Below are 18,609 nucleotides of genomic sequence, written 5' to 3'. Positions count from 1 at the left end.
TGGTGGAACGGCTCGTTCGGACATTCAAAGGGATGATTGCGAAGTATATGAACTTTCAACATTCGGATTGGGATGGTTATTTGCCGTCTCTTCGGTATGCTTATGTCACAGGGGTGCAGAGTTCTGTTGGTGCTTCACCATATAAACTTCTATATGGTCATGATCCAATATTACCAACAGAGCTAGGTTTACCTTCGCGATTGCCACGAGCTCCTGATGCTAGGTCATGGGATCAATATTTGACAAGCATTCTTCCACTTGTCCGAGCAGAGTCTGCTGAACACTTAGGCCGCGTACAAGTGGGACAACAACGGCGCTACAATTCCCATCATCGTCCACCAGCGGAGTACAAAGTGGATGATTTGGTGTTAGTCCGTTTTCCCCATCTTACGGTACGTGGTTTATCTAAGGGGCTCCTTGCGCAGTGGAAAGGACCGTATCGTGTGTTGCAGCAAGTTGGACCACAAGTTTATGAGGTTCGGCATGACGTTCAGCAGGCCGATCCTCTGGAGATTGTGCATGTGCAGCGGTTAAAACGCTTCATACAGAGGGATCAGGAGCAGTTAATACCGTCTACAGATCCACCGATGCCTCCTCCTGACGTTCCTCCAGATCCCGGCCCATCTACAAGAGAACCCTGACGGCCTTCCATTATTCCGAGAGGAGGGGATGATGTGAGGGCCAAGTGTACAGCTACGATGTCGTATACTAATATTAGCGTAGTGGATTTTGGTAGCCGTCGGATTAGTTTCAATCCGGACCACTCGCTCCTGTATATAAACTAGGGTTTTTGGGTTAATTGATATGCACATTTCTGTATTCCCTTTCCATATTCCATGCACTCACACAATAAAAATTTATATTATTTATTTTAAAATATTTATTAAGTCAATCTTTTATAAAAGTCATGTTTAATTAGTTAAATGGAATATACCACCATTTTATTTTAATTTTCTAAAATTAAATACAGCTATCTAGGTTTTAGCCAACTGGTATTATAAAAAATCTAAATTATGTATATGAAATAATGTTAAACCGCTTTTATTAACTTTTTGATTCATTAGTTTTGTCAATTGCCTTACTGTAGAACTATAGCAAGAATATTTTAAAATATATTGATAAATAATAAATAAATAAGTCCAGTCATTTTATCTTATAATTGTTATTCTTCTAAACAATGTATATTTAATTTTGAGCTGCTACTTCTTGTTAAACGTGAAAATATTTGCCAGCAAAGAGTACGTCGCGGAGGATTCGCCACCAAAGCTGGCCAGTGCGTCAAACGCTACCTTCCCCACGCTCTCGTTCTTCCACTTGGTTGCGGCGCTCAGCAGCGTCGTCCAGGTCAGGGAATTCGGCTGGAAAGGCATCTTTCTCGCGAGCTCGAGCGCCTCGTCGATCCGGTTGGCCCTCCCGAGAAGATCGATCAAGCAGTGGTAGTGATCCATGTCGGGGGCGACTTGGTACACGCGGCTCATGGCCTCGAAGTAGTACTCCCCCTGCTCGACGAGACCGGCGTGGCTACAGGCACTGAGGATCGACGAGAAAGTCATGGCGTCTGGCCGGAGCTTCTGCTCGATCATCTCGCGGAAGCTGGAAAACACTCGGTGGCAGTCCCCACCCCGGCTGTAACACGCGATGATCGAGCTGAAAGTGACCAAGTCGGTGGTGAAAGCCGAGTAGAAGACTCTAGCGGCGTGCGCGGTGCATCCACAGCTCCCGTAGAAATCCACCAGGGCGTTCGTGATGAGAACTTCGGCTTCCTGGCCATAGCGGTGGACGTCGGCGTGGATCGTTCTGCCCATCTCCATAGCCGAGAGCTTGCTGCAAGCATTGAGAGCCGAGACGAAAGTTAGACTGTCTGGAGTGGAAGTACCTTCTCGCCGCATTCGAGCGAAGGATTCTAGAGCGGAGTGGCTCTCGCCGTTGTCACCGTATCCCAGGATGAGTGTGTTCCACGAGACTGTGTCGTGGCGAGGCATGGAGTCGAAGACTTTGCGAGCGAGCTCCATGGAGCCACACTTGGCGTACATGTCCACCAGGGAGCTCGCAACGAAGAGGTCTGTGTCGCAGCCAGCGATCACTGCTTGGCCATGGATTGCCACTCCCTTGTCCAGCCAAGCTTCTTCTTCGTCCCTAGCTCTAGCTTTCTTCTTCGACTGCGCTGCTGCCAGAGCCGAGCAGGCACCGATCACGGCAACGAAGGTCCGAGAGTTTGGAGCGAACCTCTCGGCTTGCATTTGCTGGAAGTGCTCGAGCACCATCTTTTGATCGTCGCCACTCTCGGAGAATCCCAGCAGTAGCGTGTTCCAGGAGACGACGTCTCGAGCAGGCATGGAATCGAAGACCAGCTTTGCCTTCTCCAGGCTCCCACACTTCGAGTACATGTCGATCAGAGTGTTGGCGACGAAGAGCTGTGACTCGTAACCAAGCTGCTTGGCTCTCCAGTGGAGCTCCACCCCCTTTTCCAAGATCTTCTCGAGTGTGTCGTCGCCAGCTCGCTTGGCCAAGCTCGAGCAAGCCATCAAGCCGGCGACTAGAGTCCGAGCGTCCGGAAGAACACCGCCACCTTGACGCTCCAATCGAGAGAACAGTCCAAGAGCTTGCTCGGGCTCGCCATTCTCGACGTATCCCAGCATCATAGAGTTCCACGAGACGATGGAGCGATGGAGCATCACGTCGAAGATCTGTCGAGCTTCCACCACGCTTCCACACTTGGAGTACATGTCGATCAAGCTGTTGGAGACGAAAGTGTCCGAGTCGCAGCCATTCTTCCTGGCTTGCGAGTGGATCATCCGGCCTTTCTCCAGAGATCCCAGTCTCACAAACTTCCCGTCCATAACTTTCGGCTCTTCTCTCGATGCCAAACTCGAGCAAGCCGTAAGAACAGCCACGAAAGTCCGCGAATTCGGAGAGCTCGATCCATCTTCTCGCTCCATGCTGTGGAAAAGATCCAGCGCCGTGCTACCTTGGCCGTTTGCCGCGTATCCCAGGATCAAGGAATTCCAAGAAACCACTGTACGATGATCCATCGTGTCAAAGATCTGGCGAGAGAGCTCCATGCTCTCACACTTGGCGTACATGTGGACAAGACTGTTCATCACATAGTTCGTGGCGTGGAATCCAGCTTCGATCGCATCGCTGTGGATTCTTTTGCCGCTGTCGAGATCTCTGGTGCTGCCACAGGCCTTCAATCCGGCCAGCAAGAGGAAGACGTCCGGTCGCTGCGAATCCAGTCGATTCTGCTGCCGCTCGAACGAGCAGCTGCGATCCAGGAGGAGACATTTCGCGGCGGAGATCTTACATTTTGGAGCTGGAGCGCGCATTCCCCTGGATTCATCGCGTATCGATCCATCGCATTGGGAAGAACCCTAAAAAGAATAGGGCGAGGGCGAGCGGAGGCTTCCATCGCAATGCCGGAGATCCGGACGCAAGAATGCCGGGCGCTGGCGAGCTCTGCGCTCTGCGGCACGCTGGGAAGAGCGCCGCGATCCGCCGCGCGCTGCGGATCTAGGAGAGCTTGTCTCCAAATCAGGGCGGCTGTCATGCAATCCACACCATTGCCGATGCGTAGCAACGAGCTCAAGAACAGGTAACCAGAATTTCGAGAGATCTCTGGGTTGTATATTCGTTTCTCTGATATATTTTCTTGCAGTACGCCCGTGGAAGAGATGAAGAAGCTGAGGCTCATCTCGGCTATCAAGACTCCATATCTTCCAGATGGAAGGTTTGATCTGGAAGCTTACGATTCACTGGTAAGAACCCAGGTCGATCACGGTGTGGAGGGACTTATCGTAGGGGGAACCACAGGAGAGGGTCATCTCATGAACTGGGACGAGCACATCATGCTCATCGCCCACACGGTGAATTGCTTTGGAGACAAGATAAAAGTGATTGGAAACACTGGCAGCAACTCCACTCGAGAGGCGATCCACGCGACCGAGCAGGGATTTGCGGCGGGCATGCATGCTGCGCTCCACATCAATCCTTACTACGGGAAGACGTCCATGGATGGGCTTTTGCTCCACTTCAAGAGCGTGCTCGCTATGGGTCCGACTGTGATCTATAACGTTCCCGGAAGAACTGGCCAAGACATTCCACCGTCGGTGATCGAGAAGATAGCGAGCAGTCCAAACTTCCTGGGTGTCAAGGAGTGTATGGGAAACGAACGCGTGAAGCACTACACTGAGCAGGGGATTGCGGTGTGGAGTGGAAACGACGATCAGTGCCATGACTCGAGGTGGGACTTCGGTGCTCGAGGTGTGATTTCGGTGGTGAGCAACTTGGTTCCCAAGTTGATGCACGAGCTCATGTTCTCCGGGAAGAACCAGGAGCGCAACGAGAAGCTGATGCCTTTGATCAACTGGCTGTTCGTGGAGCCGAATCCCATCGGACTAAACACTGCCTTGTCGCAGCTCGGGCTCATCCGGCCGGTCTTTCGGCTACCGTATGCTCCTCTCAACGTTGAGAAGAGGCAAGAGTTCGTGAAGATCGTCGAGGGCATTGGACGCGAGAATTTCCCTGGCTGCACGGAAGTCCGGCTGCTCAAGGACGATGATTTTCTTCTCGTGGAGAGGTACTGAAGGAGAGAAATTCTCAGAGTTTCAGTGCTGTTGGTAAGCCAAGTTTGTTTCCTTCTTTCCTTTGGACTGCTAATCTAAGCTTGTGGAGTTTCATCAGGTTCTTATGAAACTGGCAGAGAAATGTATCAATCATATCGTGATTTTCGTTTCCTTGTTTCCTTCCATTGTTTTTCGCAGAAGGCGTTACACCCAGCCAGTGTTCATGAGATCCGAGAGGAACATTTGTGTGGAATCTACCGCGCGAAGAACGTTACAAAGTCGCCATCTGGTATTTAAGAAACCGCGATTGCGTCATTCATTCAGCACATCCGGAATTCTAAGGCTCTGAATGGCTTCGCCAGTGCTTCTTGCGACTCTCCTCGTTTTGTTCTACACATTTCAAGGTAATAGGCAGTTCATTTTCTTTTGGGAACTCATTACACTATCATCTCTTGCCAGAAATCTCTGCTCGAGCGCCGCCGCCACCGCCTCCGCCACCACCATGTCATCACGGCCATGGACTCGTAGACTATGAGCTTACAGCGCCCACCGAAAATATAGTCACTACTTCTCATCACGAGCAGCAGAGTTGCAACCATCACAAGAAGAAGCGTCACAGGAAAAATCACCACCAGCACCACAGTCCGCCGCCACCATTGGTGCCGCCAACATCAGAGCCACCACCACCACCGCCATCGCACTTAACGGCCACACCGCCATCGCCACCCCATTTTACACTTTCGCCACCATCGCTGCCGCCACCTTCACCGTTCCATGCCTGGTTTCCACCACCGCCATCGCCTCCACTGGCAATGTTTCCACCACCATCGCCGCCGCCGCCGCCACCACCACAGCCGTTGTTTGAGCCTCCCCCTTTCCTTCCCATTCAACCACCAGTGTTTTCTCCACCAATGCACTAGCTACAAATAAGGGGTAATAAAAATGTATAGTTGTTTCTTGTAAATACTGCTCCTTTGGTGGAATCTCTCAGGGGAGTTGCTGAATCTCTAAGAATCGACTATAAAATATCTGGAGTGAACTCTCTTTAATAGCTAATGCTTGATGATGTTCAAAGTGCTGAGCTTCTCCCAAGCAAAGTCCTTGCTTGGCGTCCTTGGCTCCCATAATCAACATCCTTGCCTTGTAGAATTTCTTCCATCTTTTTCTCTAGGATAGACGGCTTCCTCGTGTTCTTCCTCCATCCTGGCTATAGCTGCCTCCATTTTCTTCTCTTGGTTATGGACGTCCTCCTTAAGCTGCTGATTCTCAGCCCACAATCTTGAAGATCCTTCAAGCAGCACTCTTGGATTTGCTGATCCTGCTCAAGTAGATCCTTAAGCCTTTGATCTCCATTTGCATGTGTCAGTTAGAGCTTCTTCATAGCTTGCTGGTCCATGGAAACAAAGAACTGGTTGTTTTCATACTTGCTGTTCATGTGCTGGAGATGATTCTCGATTCTCGTAGACAATCTTTTTCTCTTGGGCTAACTTCTCAAGATCCAGCCACCTAAATTCCACCTCTTTCTCTTCCAAGATTCTTTTACTATTCTTGTATTTTTCTTTTAAGCTCCTTTATGTTTAAAGGGAAATTTTCATTTGAAAGTTAAACCCCACCTTTCTCCAAGAGAATAGAGTGGGTTGCGCAAAACCCTAGTGAACCTAGTCATAATCACTTGTCTCTACAACATGTGTGACATCATCCGTGCTCACTTGAAAATTTGTTTCTTTGTTACGACCACCAGATTTCTAACCCCGTAACACTGAGAGACTTGTGCCAGAGCTCATGGACCTTGACGACTGTTGAGGCCAGTTGCCCATACATTCCCAGCTTCACCAAACCATTTAGCCATAGGGGATGGCCATCTTCTTCTTCCCTGTTTTTCCAAATTCTCCAGGCCACAGCAGCCGGGCTTGGATGGATTGACGTGGCAGCAAGTGGGCATCCATGACCAGAGGGTGGCTGGCGGGACAAAGGCGGAGCGGAGGTAGTCGGTCCCTCAGCGAATGGCTGCGCGAGCGTTATCCAGCTCTGCCAACCCGAGCTACAGTATGATCGTGAACGCCAACCTCTGTAGTAGCCTCCCGTGAGATTCACCTGAGCAGCAGCAGAATCGATAGAAGTAAACCACAAGAAATTTTCAAACGAGCAAAAGATTCTACGGTACATTCGCTGTTCTCATTACATAAATAATGATTTTCGGTGGTGAGACGAAAGATCAGCCAATAACTTTGTCCCGGGAGCGATTCAATCCAGATTCTCTCCCGGGAGCTCTTCCCTCGGCAGGAAATCGCCCACGCAGCGTTTCTTCGGCAGCGGCTCTGCTTTCTTGAGTATGTTTTTTCTGCAGTGGAATGTTGTAGACCTTGAGCGTCGGTTGACAGAGGAGCCGACGCTCCTTTGTCCGTCAGGGCACTATTGCTACCAATCTGTGCAAGTCGTAGCTTGGCGTGGTAAGAGTCGTAGCTCTGCGGTCTTGCTTAGCTTTTCGAGCTTACCTCCGCGCAGGCGCAGGCAGGATCGCAGAGTTTTTCACGTGTTCCTCACTGCAAATCTCCAGTTATGCAAACAGTGAAGAAAGCCCAAGGAAAAATCCCACCTTTAGACCGCTCCTGTACCGCTCCTATGAAACTAAGTACTCACCTCTCGCAAGATGCTCGCGAGATTCTCCTATGGCTCGACGTTAAAGCTGGGTATGAATGCGCAGCTGAGTGCAGTGCCCGTGTCCGCACTCGAAGCTGACGAGTGCCAAGTTGAGTCCTCGAGGTTGTACGCATACGGCGCATACACGTACAGGGTCCCGTAGCGATCCGAGAAAACTATTGTGCTCCCAACAAGCAGCGCCTGGATATCCGAGTTCCTTCTCGACGGCCTCGTGCCATACAGCTCCTTATACCGCCTGCTTGACAAAACCTTCCACTCTCCTGCCACAGTGTCCAGCTCCCAGAGCACCACGCAGCTAAACGAGTGCGTCACCATGAAATTCCTGCCTCTCCACCTCAAGACTCCAGATAAGGCGGTGCTGTCAAGGAGCTTGTACTCCTTGTAGACAGATTCATTGAGGGGAGTTGGATCGCGATCACCCGCAAAGTGCTTGTGACAAGACCAGGCCATGGAATCTGGATTGTAGGCCATGAGAAAGTATGGAGGGTAATGGAGCCCCGCGCTTCCCAGCACGGAGCCGTCGATCTTCGTATTTGCGCCGTCGTGCTCGCCAATAAAGGGCACTGCCGAGGTCCAAACCCGCGACTCTGAATCATACTGGCGCGCCTGGTAGATCACTTCGTAGTCACTGCCAACTTCACTGTAGGTGATCGCCAGCTTGTAGGAACCTTTGGACGGATCAGCCTGGAGATGGATCCTTTCCATGGTGGAGAGCGGACGAGAAGGGATATCGATTGGAGGCAGCCGCCTCCATTTGTTTGTCAATGGATTTCCTACCACAAACTTCCATGCTGTGTCAGGCGTGTTCCAGTAGCGCCCCTCTTCTGGTAGCAATCCGCAAACCAGGCCGTGTGAAGAAGAAACCCCAATGGAGAAACACCCACGAGGCCCCGGATTCAATCCGGTAGATCTTCTTGCGCCGCTGCCCGGGAACCACACTTCTCTGTGGATGCTGTCCTTGGTGCGCAAGACACAACAGACCTGGTCCCTGTTCTTCCATTGCTTGGCGAATCCCTGCGAAGCAATGGCGCTGTGCCAGGATCTACACACGCACCGCAGCCTCCCCAGATCGTCAAGCTCCAAGCCCGCAAAGATCTGGAGCAAGAGATCCTCCGTTAGGCGCTCCATTCTGCCCTGACCCGAAGGAAAACCCAATCTTTATGCAAGGGATGGTGCCCTAAAAGGGGTTAGCCTAAAGACCATTCTCCTTTTTCTTTCTTCACTCTCTCCAACGACTGACGGAAAGAGAGCAAGCAGTCCAGAAGCTGACCTGCAAGACATTGAAGAACCATGAGTACGCAATGTGCTCCTTTTGTGAAGTAAATCACTCCAGTCCAAGATCGTAGCTTGAAGATCTCATGTGTGGTGATCGAAAAGCAATTGACGTGAAAACTGAGACCTTCTCAGCAGGGACGAGATTGAACCAGACTGCTGCTAAGAGAGAAAGGGATTGTTCTGTCCGAGCTACCATAGTGTGTTTGCTCGGAACGACGCGGGCTTTTCTCCAGGGAAATGTGATATGCTTGTAGACGTCGCGGATTCTCTTCTAAAACCTTGCAAGCTGCTACGAGCACGAGGAGACTGGTTGGAAAAAAAGTGTTTTTTTTTTTTCCATTGAACATCCCACCTTTGAACAGTCATAAAACCAGGCTGGTTTTGCCTACAAATGTCCATGGAACCTCCGTAATCCGGCATGCTGATTGATTCCACCGTTATAAAACAACAATAGAATGCACCTCTGCATTAGCCTTCGCAACACCATCGTGAGAAATAAGTGAGGCACAATTCTTGACAGTGGAATGCTCAGATCCCGAAGAACCTACAAATCAAGTTAAGAAGTTGAAGAAAATCATCCTGTACGCTTTTACAGGTCGGTAACTCAGGTGCACTTGATATACAGCGTATACGCTCTCATGGACTGCTTTGTGGAGAAGCTTCGACACCTTTCGTGATTTTCGGCTGGGGAACAAGAGAGTTAAAACAAACAAATGTTTTATGTTCAGACATTACCGCCGCCATTCCTAAACTATCCTTTGCTCCTTCGTCTGACAAGCCTTTGGCCCAGATTCACGAGCCAGCTGAATTACGAAAACCAACATTCAAGTTCTGTTAGACTAAAGAAGGAAACAAAACAAAAGGCCAAATTGCACAGAATGAGAGAAGAGCAGAAAGCTAGACTGCGCAACATTAATTACCTGGTACCATAAGCCAACAAGGCATGCAAAATGGTGTGCACTGAAGCATTGAGCAGTATCAGCAATAAGAGATGCATCGGCAAGGCAAGTCGCTAGCTACCTGCATCATCTTCAGCTGATATGGAGATAAACATACCACTTCGTTCCTTCTGTCGCGTGCCTTCCTCGCTGGGCGGAACAGAACTTCGGAAGAAAAGCGTCCCAGTTTTGGAGACCTTGGATTGCTCTGCTGCTCCCAGACTTGCCCTGCGTAGCAAGACGAAAAAACGAGGAAAAAAACGAGGATCCATTACCTTTTAAAACCTTTGGGGAGACTGTGTCATCTTCGTCCAGGAAATATGCCAGCCACCGGTCATACCAGCGCCCACACTGAAACATTAGAGAACACGAAAGACGGAAGACGTATTTGCTTCAAGAGACAACAGCCTCCGTGCTGCTGTTTCGAACGGCAAATCGTTCACCAGCCTTTCCGCGTGCACAGAACTGGCTTCCAGTAGCTCCGTAGAGGCATGTATTATCGTGGCGTCCTCAGGCACGAAGCCGGTCATCTCGGGTGGAATAATAGCTAGCTCCCCGCCAGCCATTCCCTGCTACACAGCATTCTTTTTAATGATAGTTGCAAGCAGAAGAGGAAAGAAAGGTCATAGCCAGCAAATCACCTTGCCAACGTAGTCATTAGATTCTCCAATAAGCCTGATGTTCATCCCAGGAGTCAAGAGACACTCGAAGGATTGGCCTGAGCTGCCAATAAGAAAACTAAAGTGTGAGACATAGTTCGAAAGCACACTGACGTTATGTTCCAGAACCTGTGGCCGCCGTAAGCTTTGGCAATGGAGCCTGCAATACGTCCACAGACTCTTCCAATGACGTCGTTGAGCTTTTCAGAGCCAAGATGAGCGAGCAGGCCCCTCACCTATTTATAAGAAGTGATCAGAGGATGACCAGATACAACCAATTATCAAAGACAACTCAGCAACGTACTCCGGGAAATCGAGCACGCAACTCTTCCCCCTACGCATTGTACAGAAAAGCTTCATCAGAAGAAACAAAATATCACGTTCAGAAGACAATACCTGGCTAGCAACACCAACGGGGCAATAGTTAGTATGACAGATACGGGCCATGACGAATCCTATCATCGCTCATATTCATCAGCTCCCATCGCAGCAGCCCCTTCTTTAAATCCACCATCACTGCTTGCTATAACGAGAGTGCGACGTACCTTGGTAGCATCAAGTGCCATAGACGCAGGCTCGCGAGGAAATCCGAACATCAACAGATCCTTCGAAGTTTACGATTCCTGCGACGCTCTCGCCGGTTTAGCATCTGCAAGAGAAAAGCCACATAAGTTGGCCACAAGAAAAGAGCAAAGGAATGTGACCTGCACGAGAATCCAAAACAAAGCACTCCTCAGCTCCTCGCCTTTGGGAGAAATCTTCGACGTTTCGGAATCGGCGGGCCTGCAGAGCAAGGAGCGTTGGTGAGGAAGAAACGAGCATTGTTTTCTACCTTTTCAGTCTCGCTGGGCAGTAGATAGTCACAAATCAGTAGTTAAAACTCTCCTGGAAGAATACAAGCAAATTCCAATTTGTCTTGGCTGTTTGCAAAGCGAGATCACTCTAAAAACAAAGAAAGTGATCTTACCGACCCGCAATGTGATAGAGACGGAGGAGCTCCAGAAATTTCAGACGTGTGGCACGATTTCTTTAAGAAGATCAGGGCGTTCACTGCCTTTTATAAATACTCTCAAAATAAATCAAACCAAGGCTTGCATCCACAAAATTTATAAATCGATTTGATAAAAAATTTAGACTTACAGATCCTGGACAGCCTTTTTCAACTCCTTCTTTATCGCCTCTAACTTGTCAAGGAGAGGATTTACTCGCGCTGTCTTGAGCCTAATTGAAAACGAAAAAAAGAAAAACAAGACCAAATCAGATCATAAAATTCATTTAGAAGTTACTTACTTGATATATGAGTACATAGTGACTGCCATAAACGTAACGTATTCGGCAACTAGCTGTAAGTGTAACAGCCTCAGTCCAAGACGCTACAAAAAAGCAGTTAAGTTAACCATTTCTATATTTTAAGCATTGTTACTTACTGTGGCATCTTCTTCGAACAGTTCCTCGCAGGAAAAGTAGGCTTCTTCCTCTGCTTCGGTGACCTTGACTTTCTTCACCTTCTTCACCTTCCGGGGACGGCGACGGTGGGGTTGGACGAGGGCAGGGGCAACGCAGACTTCAGTTGGCTTCTTCACTTTGTTGATACTTATATGGAGGTCTGCTAACGCCTTGTGTTGTTCATTTGGAAGCATCGACAAGGCCTCGTCTGTAAACCTTGAATAGTGCTGAAACACACACACACACACACACACACAAAACAGTTAGAAACCAAACCACAAACAGTAAAGCCTCACCAGTAAAGCCTCCTCTTCGTTGAGATGGCATTCACTTTGCTCGGAAGCTGAGCATGGTTTGATTGGGATATTGTCGATCATAGAATATAGCCAGCTTTTGGAGGCAAGACTTATATCGCTGCAGCGCTTAATGTGCTCCACCAGCAGAGCGAGGGAACAAGAGGGAACTGAAACGCCCCTGTGCGTCTTCCTCTCCAACCTAGAAAAGCGAGGACTTAACTGTGAGAAAAGAAAGAAAAGACAGACTTAACTAGAAAGGAAAAAAGGATCGAAACTTACAGAGTGGTGTATCGCAAAATGTCCTCTCTAAATTTTTTCTCAGTCTCCTCAGCCTGAGCAGGCGACGCTGATTCCGTCTCTCCCTCTGTAAAGACAGGCATCCATCCACGAACTATCACAAGACCACTCACGGATCACAAGAAAACACCTCGATCTACATATATCACACAAGACAATAGACAGGAATCAGCGAGAGCAAATACCTTGCAAAACGCCTTTATCTCCATTTCCCTGCTGCTCCGAGCTGGAGCTGGATGGCATAGCACGGACCCGTGGCGCAGTTGACAATGGCCCCTCGGTGTTCGCGATAGTCTCCTGTAAGATTTTTTTTTTTTTCAGGCCTGGGGAGCTAGATCTCAAAAAAGAGCTCACCAGAATCCGAAGACCCGAGGTCGCAGTGCGCGTCAGCATTGTCTGCGATGTGTGCACCTGAAAGGTTTCATGCCTGAGAGAGAGAGGACATAGCAAAGAACTCACATTGTGATTGGATTGGAGAGGGGAAGAGACTGGATCTGCGACTTGCTGGTGTAGAAATTTGCAGTGCAAACCGAAGCGGCAACTGGAAAGACAAGAAATCAAGCCGAATCAATCAGGATGGAGCTTTGTACTTACTTCCCACGCTGAAAATGCCGACAGACAACAGGATCGGGGGTCGCAGTGTGCGTCGACATAGTCGCCAGCCGCCTAGCGCTCTCTCTACGAAACCTAGCGCTCTCCCTACGAAACCCTAGCGCTCTCACTACCGCGCTCTTGTTCTTCACACTAAATGCCCTATCTGGGTATTGGCGGGATATTCCACGCAACGGGTCGAATGTCCGATGCTCTGATTCGCTGCAGCCAAGAGGTGATTTGCTGCTTGTTGCACAAAAGTCTACGGTGCAAGGTCTTGTGTCGTGTCATTTTGATCTTAAGCAGCACTACTGCAGCCGGAGTGGATCCCTACTCTTGGAGATGATACAAATTTTTTGGAAGGACTCTTGTGCTTTGGGCTTCGCAAAGGCAATGCGACGGAAAACCTTGCAAGTTTTGATACAACCCTGGGGGTAGGAGTAAGCTGAGCTCGATCCAGCTCGCGTAGTATCGCAGGAACTCTGGCATTGCTCTTATCCATATTCGTGAAAAAAAGAAATGGATCGAACTAGAACTTACTCACCTGCTGCAGGAGCCGAGCGAGTCTTCACTCACAGTGGATGCAAACGCCACGGCCTCGTGACACTGCGAGCGGATGCGCAAGAAAACGTATTTCTAGAGGCATTGATAGAGTTAACACTGAGGAAGCCAGCCTTAAGTTTGCCGCCGGTCAGATATAGCTCCAAGTCGAGCACAACACTCCATATACTCCGCTGTTCCAACTTGCCTTGGTAAATTAAACATTCCAGCCTTTGTACTCCTTGGATCCATCCACGGCGTTCTAAACCATGCAAAAGCACTGTGATTCAATCCTTGTCAATGGTTTTCTTACCTGCATTTCCGTGGAAAGCCTTACTTGTGGGAATGTCTTCCGGAGGACTTCATGTGTAAACATCATCTCGCTGGCTTGTCACTCTGTCTCACATGAATAGGCCGCGGCATCCAAGGTCCATAGCCTGGACGATTACGATTACTCTTCGTGAGGCCATTCAATGGTAACCCCCAGTCCATGCGTTCTTGGTTTAAACGATTGCACAGATACTAGCGAAGTGCCTGTATAAACTCTAGATAAGTTTGACGAGCTTATTGCTAGGATTATCAAAAACTTGCCTGCAACCTTCGATGATTTGCATGATAATGTGTCATGAGCTTGTCCTTTACCCAGTTTGTCTGAGCTTCTTCACGTGGAAGATGCAGGTACTCCTACACAGTAGGCCGCATTGCTTTCCAAGGCTCCCCCTAAAAAGTAAAAGCCAAATAGTTGCTGTAAACCTTGGAAAATCTCACCATCTCATTGATGGCCACTAAACTCCTTGATAATTCCCTCCTCCCGCTGGCTGGTCGTTCCCGAGGCTTTGGAGCAGTGCATGGAAGGACATCCCTTGCAAGGACAGCAACAAGTATATGTTCTGGGATCTGGTTCATCCGACCGAGGCATTCAGCACCATGCTGGTGCAAAGGTGGTACAACGGCACCACCGAGTACGTATCGCCCATGAACATTGCGGCACTTGCGGCGGCTTAGTTTGTGTGGCTTATACGTTACAAGTTGTAAGAAAGGGAGGAAGAAAAAAGGCTTCGACTTCTTTATGTAAAAGAATCACTCGACGTACCTTTATTATAATAATAATCATAACCTCTCTAGAGGTGTAAGGCCCAGTAACTCAAGGCCTTGTTTCGTGATCAGGCGGGTTGCCTCACAGAGCAATAACCGGCTTGCCTCTTGCAAGCTTCTAGTCACCTGCAACAAAAGCTCGAGATAAAAACAAAAGGATTTGAGAAAGAGAGAACCTTGCAGCTGGTGTAGAACTGCGTGAAGAGCTCCGAGAGAGTGTACAGATAATCGCAGAGAGTACTCGGCAAGAGGCGGCTGATGGAGTCCTCTACGGTCTAAGCTCACGGATTAAGTCGTGCGTAAAAGCACCAGTGTTTACCTCTGTGAACTGAATGAGATGTAACCTAAGAGATCTTTCGTGTGGGTGCTCCACAACCAGCTCGCAAGTCTGAAAAATTATTTGAGAAACAAGACAGCCGAGTATGGTCTCCTGCTTGTTTTAGTACCTGTTTGATTTCGTCAATGCTTCTTCCAGATTTTCTGATGATAGAACAAACCCGTGCATACGCATAGAAAAGATAAACAGCAGTGTTTCCCTGCCAGCAAATGCTCAAAAATAAGGAACTGAGAAAACGATGGACGTTACAAAACCTTGATGTTCAGCATCTGCTCAAAGTCGAATCTATAGTTTGTTTTGCGGTTGTTTTTCAGGTCTCGTACCTACAAAAACACAAGAAAGTTCATATCTGTGGAAGAACTTGACAACTTACTTGACGGCTCCATAGCCAAGTGCTTCAGCTGCTGCCTCTAAATCTTCACCACTCCACTCTCCTTTTCGGCCTAGGATGTGATCGTGAGAATTTTTACGAGCTCCGACGGGTCAGTTACCTCGCTCTACCAGTTCCTTGTGGCTGCGGCTCTTGGCATCGTCCAGCATGTTTGCAGGCAAAACCCCTCCTTTTCTACCTCGGATGCGCTTCCCATCTTCGCCAAGCACCATTCCAAATCCAATATGTTGGGCTTTGGGAAATCCATGCTCCGGCAACCACCCAGCGAGTTTTGTAGCCTATACATAGATATCGTCATGTCTACAAAAGAGAAACCAAAAAAAAAACCTGTCACCTGGAAGAACATATCAAAGTGCTGCTTCTGTCCAATCAGCGGTATGTCATAGCCTTCGAGAAATATCACCCTTGCACCATCGCTCTCTTGCAAAAGTCCCTTCTTCTTCGAGAGACTTGATAGCATAGAGAACGTATGGATGATAAAAGCTCTCGCCATGCAAGACAAGAGAAAAGACTTTTCATCAATCTGAACAAAGCCGCATGAATCAGCTCACTTGCTCCTCGAGAGAAACGTTCAGACGGCCATAAGTTCGTTCGTAAGCTCTTCGACTCACGTCGCAAAGGGACTTCCACTTAGCGTGATATTCCGCCTCGCTTCTCTAAATCCAAGCAAAGAAACGTACTGAGAAAACATATTTGTTCCATCACCAGTACCTGTAATTTGATGAATTGCTCATCGCTTTTAAATCTCTCCGATGCTTCAATGTACATTTTCTGCGCACAAGGTGATTTCTCGATGTCAGTACTCAGGATTTCTGAAAGCAAACCATACGTTATCTAACGTATGGTTGTCGCCGATAGCCTCTACCTCGGCATCCGTCTCAAATATGTGTTCAAGTAGCATTCCAAACTGCAAAAGATCTGCCAAGGTCTTGCTGAAAGGAACAAAGAAAGGAGGACTTTGGCTTCATTACCTGCGTTCCCCAGTCGCCGACATGGTTTCTCCGCATGACACTTAACGTTACAAAACTCAAGCATTCTCGCCACACTATCCCCGATAACTGTAGAGCGCAAGTGTCCGACATGGAGCTCCTTGGCAATGTTTGGCGAAGAGAAATCCACGAGTGCGTGCTTAACGGGCAGCTCGGGCGCAACTGTGTCAACTCCTTGATGCAAAACAGATCTGTTTTGATTTTGAAACATAGGATAAGAAGAAGAAAACGATCGAGCTTAAGATCTATACCTCTGCAATGAAGCGTGCCGAGAGCGTAGCCTGCTCCAGCAACGCTGCTCTTCTCAAACATGCTCGTCCTGGGAATGTTCCGCAAAACATCCTGAGAAGAAAAGTGTAAAAACACGAGCAAGTTCTCGGTAGACTTTTCTACCTGCGCAAGGGAGACTGGATTCCCGTATGTGGATTGCATGCCTTTGATTCTAGACCAGATTCCCATCGCATTGTTGCTGTAAGAGAGTTTAAAGGTTACTCCATGACATTTGATAGTCTCCAAACTTGGGATTGTTGCAAGAGGTGACGATGGGCTCCACAGATACCCACTCTTCGACCGCGCTGCGAAATGCCGCTTGAAAATCCTGGGAGATCTCGCTCCTCACAGAGCCATCAAACAAACCTTTCTATTGTGTATAAACCCTACGCAGAAAAAGAGTCACTTCACAGCTTTAGTGAATAGTCGCCTACTGTAGCGAGAAGAAAACGGTTTATTACAACTCGTTAAAAACGAACTATGCTCACCATTCAGTGATCTTCTGCGGTAGACGCTGCCCTTCCCTGTAAAAGCTCCATTTGACTTAGATGTTCACATTCATCACGATTTGCCTGGCAACAAGCAAATGCTTCTGTTTTGCACGATAACTGCAGGAAGAAATCCTCTGGTAAAGGGATTTACTGCTCACATTCTCTGGCCTCGTCCTTTCGTTGCTAATGAGATCCCTGTGAAAACTTGACGATCAGTTTTACAGGTACCTTGGTAAGAATAGCCGCACTTGTTTATAATTGTTGTTCATGGTCCATGCCTGAACGAGACCAGCATTGATCTGTCTCATGCACTCTGTGGTCCAAAACCGTGACTGAGCTTGAGGAGCTTGAAGACGTTATAAGAAATATAGTCTTCCTTGCGTACTCACGAGTAATGCTTGCAAACGATAATATTCTTTGAAAGCTCGGCCATAGGCTGCTGCTGCGTCTTGCTCCTGTACAGCTTACAAAGTCAGTAATTTCGACATAAAGTTTCCAAAGAGCTCTATTACCTTCTTCACCCTGTAGACGTTATAGATCAAGCTTGAATAGAGAAATTCAGAGAGGGCACTGACGTCCATCTTGTTTATGGCTCGCTTCAGGCAGTAGAAAAAGTGACGTCGCATTTTCTTCCGTGTAGCACTCCCGTCCCAGAGCGGCAAAACCAAAGGAACCACTCGAAACATCTTCATGAGGACTGGAAGCAACATGGTCCAGTGAGCTTGCTTCATCGTTTCCACCGTAACCCTTCCCGTCGTCGAGAGATAGAGCAAGCTCTTGAGGAGCTGTGCCTCCATAGCTTTGTGTGAATCATCTCCTTCAATCGGGCATTCAGTCGCCTGGGGAACTAGGCGACTCTCATAGATATCGTCATACAACTCGATGAGGCTCTTGACTGCGATTCGGACGGATTCCTCCGGTTCCACGACGTAAGGCCATGGAAGCTTATGGTTGCTCGCCATATTTGTGATCAAACGAACGAAATTTTGTCAGGAAGAAATCCGTGAAGAAGGAATTGCAAAGCACTTACTTTCTTGGTCGCTGTAGATAGCAAATGCCGGAAAGCAAAGAACCTAATCGTTGAAATCGATTGCCCCGTGTCGCGAGACTGGATCCAACGCAAATGCTCGTTACATCCATTTACAGTTCTTGTGGCGCCGTGCATATGCAATGCTTCCCTGTGTCGAAGGCGATATTTCAGCGACGATCGATCAAGATCCACAGCCCCGGAAGCTAGCGATCGCCATCCCTGTCATGTATGAATCGGATTTGCAGAAGAATTGAAGCCATCGCTCACGCTTGCTTTCCCCGCCCTTTTGCCGCCGGCTTCGTGCAAGCTAGGGTGTATGCAACTCACCTTGTCCTTGAGTGGGTATAGATTTCCTTCCTTGGGAGCTATAGCAACCACATCATGAGTTTGTGCATTTTGAATGACACAAACTTGATGATCAAAACACACATTGTTCCCCATATCAGCAATCTTAGCAACAGATAGTAAATCTTTGCAAAGAGTAGGAACATACATTACCCTAGTCAGAGTTAAGTTTTCATGAGATGTCTGGACGTTAATATCACCAATGCAATGAACACCCAGTTGCACAGCATGCTGGCCAAGACAATTTCTATACTTGACAAAATGATCTTTATGCCAAGATAGATGAGTAGTAGCTCTAGAATCAATCACAAAAGAGTTAGTTACCATGGCATTGTTACAAAGCTTGGTTCTGACCTCAGCAACACAAGTTTCATCCAAAAGTCATCCATAGTGAGC

General features: G+C 48.3%; 5 protein-coding genes and 1 pseudogene across 6 annotated transcripts; 1 reads left to right on the top strand and 5 right to left on the bottom strand.

Moving 5' to 3' along the window:
- Window positions 1–1,199: 1,199 nt before the first annotated feature.
- Window positions 1,200–2,639, bottom strand: LOC112350508 (pentatricopeptide repeat-containing protein At2g13600-like). The gene has a single exon (XM_024686837.1). It carries the CDS (start codon window positions 2,637–2,639, stop codon window positions 1,200–1,202), a length of 1,440 nt encoding a protein of 479 aa, XP_024542605.1.
- On the top strand, window positions 2,577–4,733 carry LOC9633933 (4-hydroxy-tetrahydrodipicolinate synthase, chloroplastic). Of its 2 annotated transcripts, XM_024686940.1 has the most exons (3): window positions 2,577–3,592; window positions 3,656–4,616; window positions 4,681–4,733. In XM_024686940.1, exons 1-2 carry the CDS (start codon window positions 2,667–2,669, stop codon window positions 4,581–4,583), a joined length of 1,854 nt encoding a protein of 617 aa, XP_024542708.1. In that variant the 5' UTR covers window positions 2,577–2,666; the 3' UTR covers window positions 4,584–4,616; window positions 4,681–4,733. The 2 variants fall into 2 exon arrangements, with proteins under 2 accessions (XP_024542708.1, XP_002981920.2); XM_002981874.2 differs by having other exon boundaries at window positions 2,578–3,592; window positions 3,656–4,698.
- Window positions 4,734–6,678: 1,945 nt separating this feature from the next.
- On the bottom strand, window positions 6,679–8,391 carry LOC9633932. Its single transcript, XM_024687016.1, has 2 exons — window positions 7,159–8,391; window positions 6,679–7,105 (listed from the first exon to the last, which is right to left on the bottom strand). Exon 1 carries the CDS (start codon window positions 8,349–8,351, stop codon window positions 7,230–7,232), a length of 1,122 nt encoding a protein of 373 aa, XP_024542784.1. The 5' UTR covers window positions 8,352–8,391; the 3' UTR covers window positions 6,679–7,105; window positions 7,159–7,229.
- A 501-nt stretch (window positions 8,392–8,892) lies between these two features.
- LOC112350567 (ferredoxin-dependent glutamate synthase 2, chloroplastic-like) lies at window positions 8,893–10,883 on the bottom strand. The gene is made up of 9 exons (XM_024686954.1): window positions 10,800–10,883; window positions 10,641–10,744; window positions 10,492–10,594; window positions 10,400–10,429; window positions 10,225–10,331; window positions 10,078–10,159; window positions 9,519–10,005; window positions 9,234–9,301; window positions 8,893–9,182 (listed from the first exon to the last, which is right to left on the bottom strand). The coding sequence occupies exons 3-7, from the start codon at window positions 10,555–10,557 to the stop codon at window positions 9,796–9,798; spliced, it is 495 nt and encodes a 164-aa protein (XP_024542722.1). The 5' UTR covers window positions 10,558–10,594; window positions 10,641–10,744; window positions 10,800–10,883; the 3' UTR covers window positions 8,893–9,182; window positions 9,234–9,301; window positions 9,519–9,795.
- Window positions 10,884–11,193: 310 nt separating this feature from the next.
- LOC9633936 lies at window positions 11,194–13,227 on the bottom strand. The gene is made up of 10 exons (XM_024686836.1): window positions 13,133–13,227; window positions 12,729–12,968; window positions 12,594–12,675; window positions 12,489–12,545; window positions 12,320–12,431; window positions 12,117–12,201; window positions 11,838–12,036; window positions 11,523–11,768; window positions 11,386–11,468; window positions 11,194–11,316 (listed from the first exon to the last, which is right to left on the bottom strand). The coding sequence occupies exons 1-10, from the start codon at window positions 13,225–13,227 to the stop codon at window positions 11,232–11,234; spliced, it is 1,284 nt and encodes a 427-aa protein (XP_024542604.1). The 3' UTR covers window positions 11,194–11,231.
- Window positions 13,228–14,364: 1,137 nt separating this feature from the next.
- On the bottom strand, window positions 14,365–17,800 carry LOC9634873 (annotated as a pseudogene).
- Between the last annotated feature and the right edge of the window lie 809 nt (window positions 17,801–18,609).

This window comes from Selaginella moellendorffii, unplaced genomic scaffold (genome assembly GCF_000143415.4).
Source record: "Selaginella moellendorffii unplaced genomic scaffold, v1.0 SELMOscaffold_51, whole genome shotgun sequence".
NCBI lineage: Eukaryota > Viridiplantae > Streptophyta > Lycopodiopsida > Selaginellales > Selaginellaceae > Selaginella > Selaginella moellendorffii.
The sequence above is the reverse complement of the archived record's forward strand: the minus strand, read 5'-3'. Positions and strand labels throughout refer to the sequence as shown.

Bases quoted from the DNA above. Each gene is read 5' to 3' on its own strand.
- LOC9633933 (XM_024686940.1), top strand. From the start codon at position 2,667: ATGGAGCATCACGTCGAAGATCTGTCGAGCTTCCACCACGCTTCCACA. The intron at 3,593-3,655 runs GTAACCAGAATT...ATTTTCTTGCAG, and splicing joins AGCAACGAGCTCAAGAACAG to TACGCCCGTGGAAGAGATGA.
- LOC9633936 (XM_024686836.1), bottom strand. From the start codon at position 13,227: ATGGATAAGAGCAATGCCAGAGTTCCTGCGATACTACGCGAGCTGGAT. The intron at 12,546-12,593 runs GTGAGTTCTTTG...GAAACCTTTCAG, and splicing joins CTCTCCAATCCAATCACAAT to GTGCACACATCGCAGACAAT. The intron at 11,469-11,522 runs GTAAGTAACAAT...GCTTTTTTGTAG, and splicing joins TGTTCGAAGAAGATGCCACA to CGTCTTGGACTGAGGCTGTT.
- LOC9633932 (XM_024687016.1), bottom strand. From the start codon at position 8,351: ATGGAGCGCCTAACGGAGGATCTCTTGCTCCAGATCTTTGCGGGCTTG.
- LOC112350567 (XM_024686954.1), bottom strand. From the start codon at position 10,557: ATGATAGGATTCGTCATGGCCCGTATCTGTCATACTAACTATTGCCCC. The intron at 10,430-10,491 runs GTATTGTCTTCT...TACAATGCGTAG, and splicing joins CCGTTGGTGTTGCTAGCCAG to GGGGAAGAGTTGCGTGCTCG. The intron at 10,160-10,224 runs GTTCTGGAACAT...TCTTATTGGCAG, and splicing joins AAAGCTTACGGCGGCCACAG to CTCAGGCCAATCCTTCGAGT.
- LOC112350508 (XM_024686837.1), bottom strand. From the start codon at position 2,639: ATGCTGGGATACGTCGAGAATGGCGAGCCCGAGCAAGCTCTTGGACTG.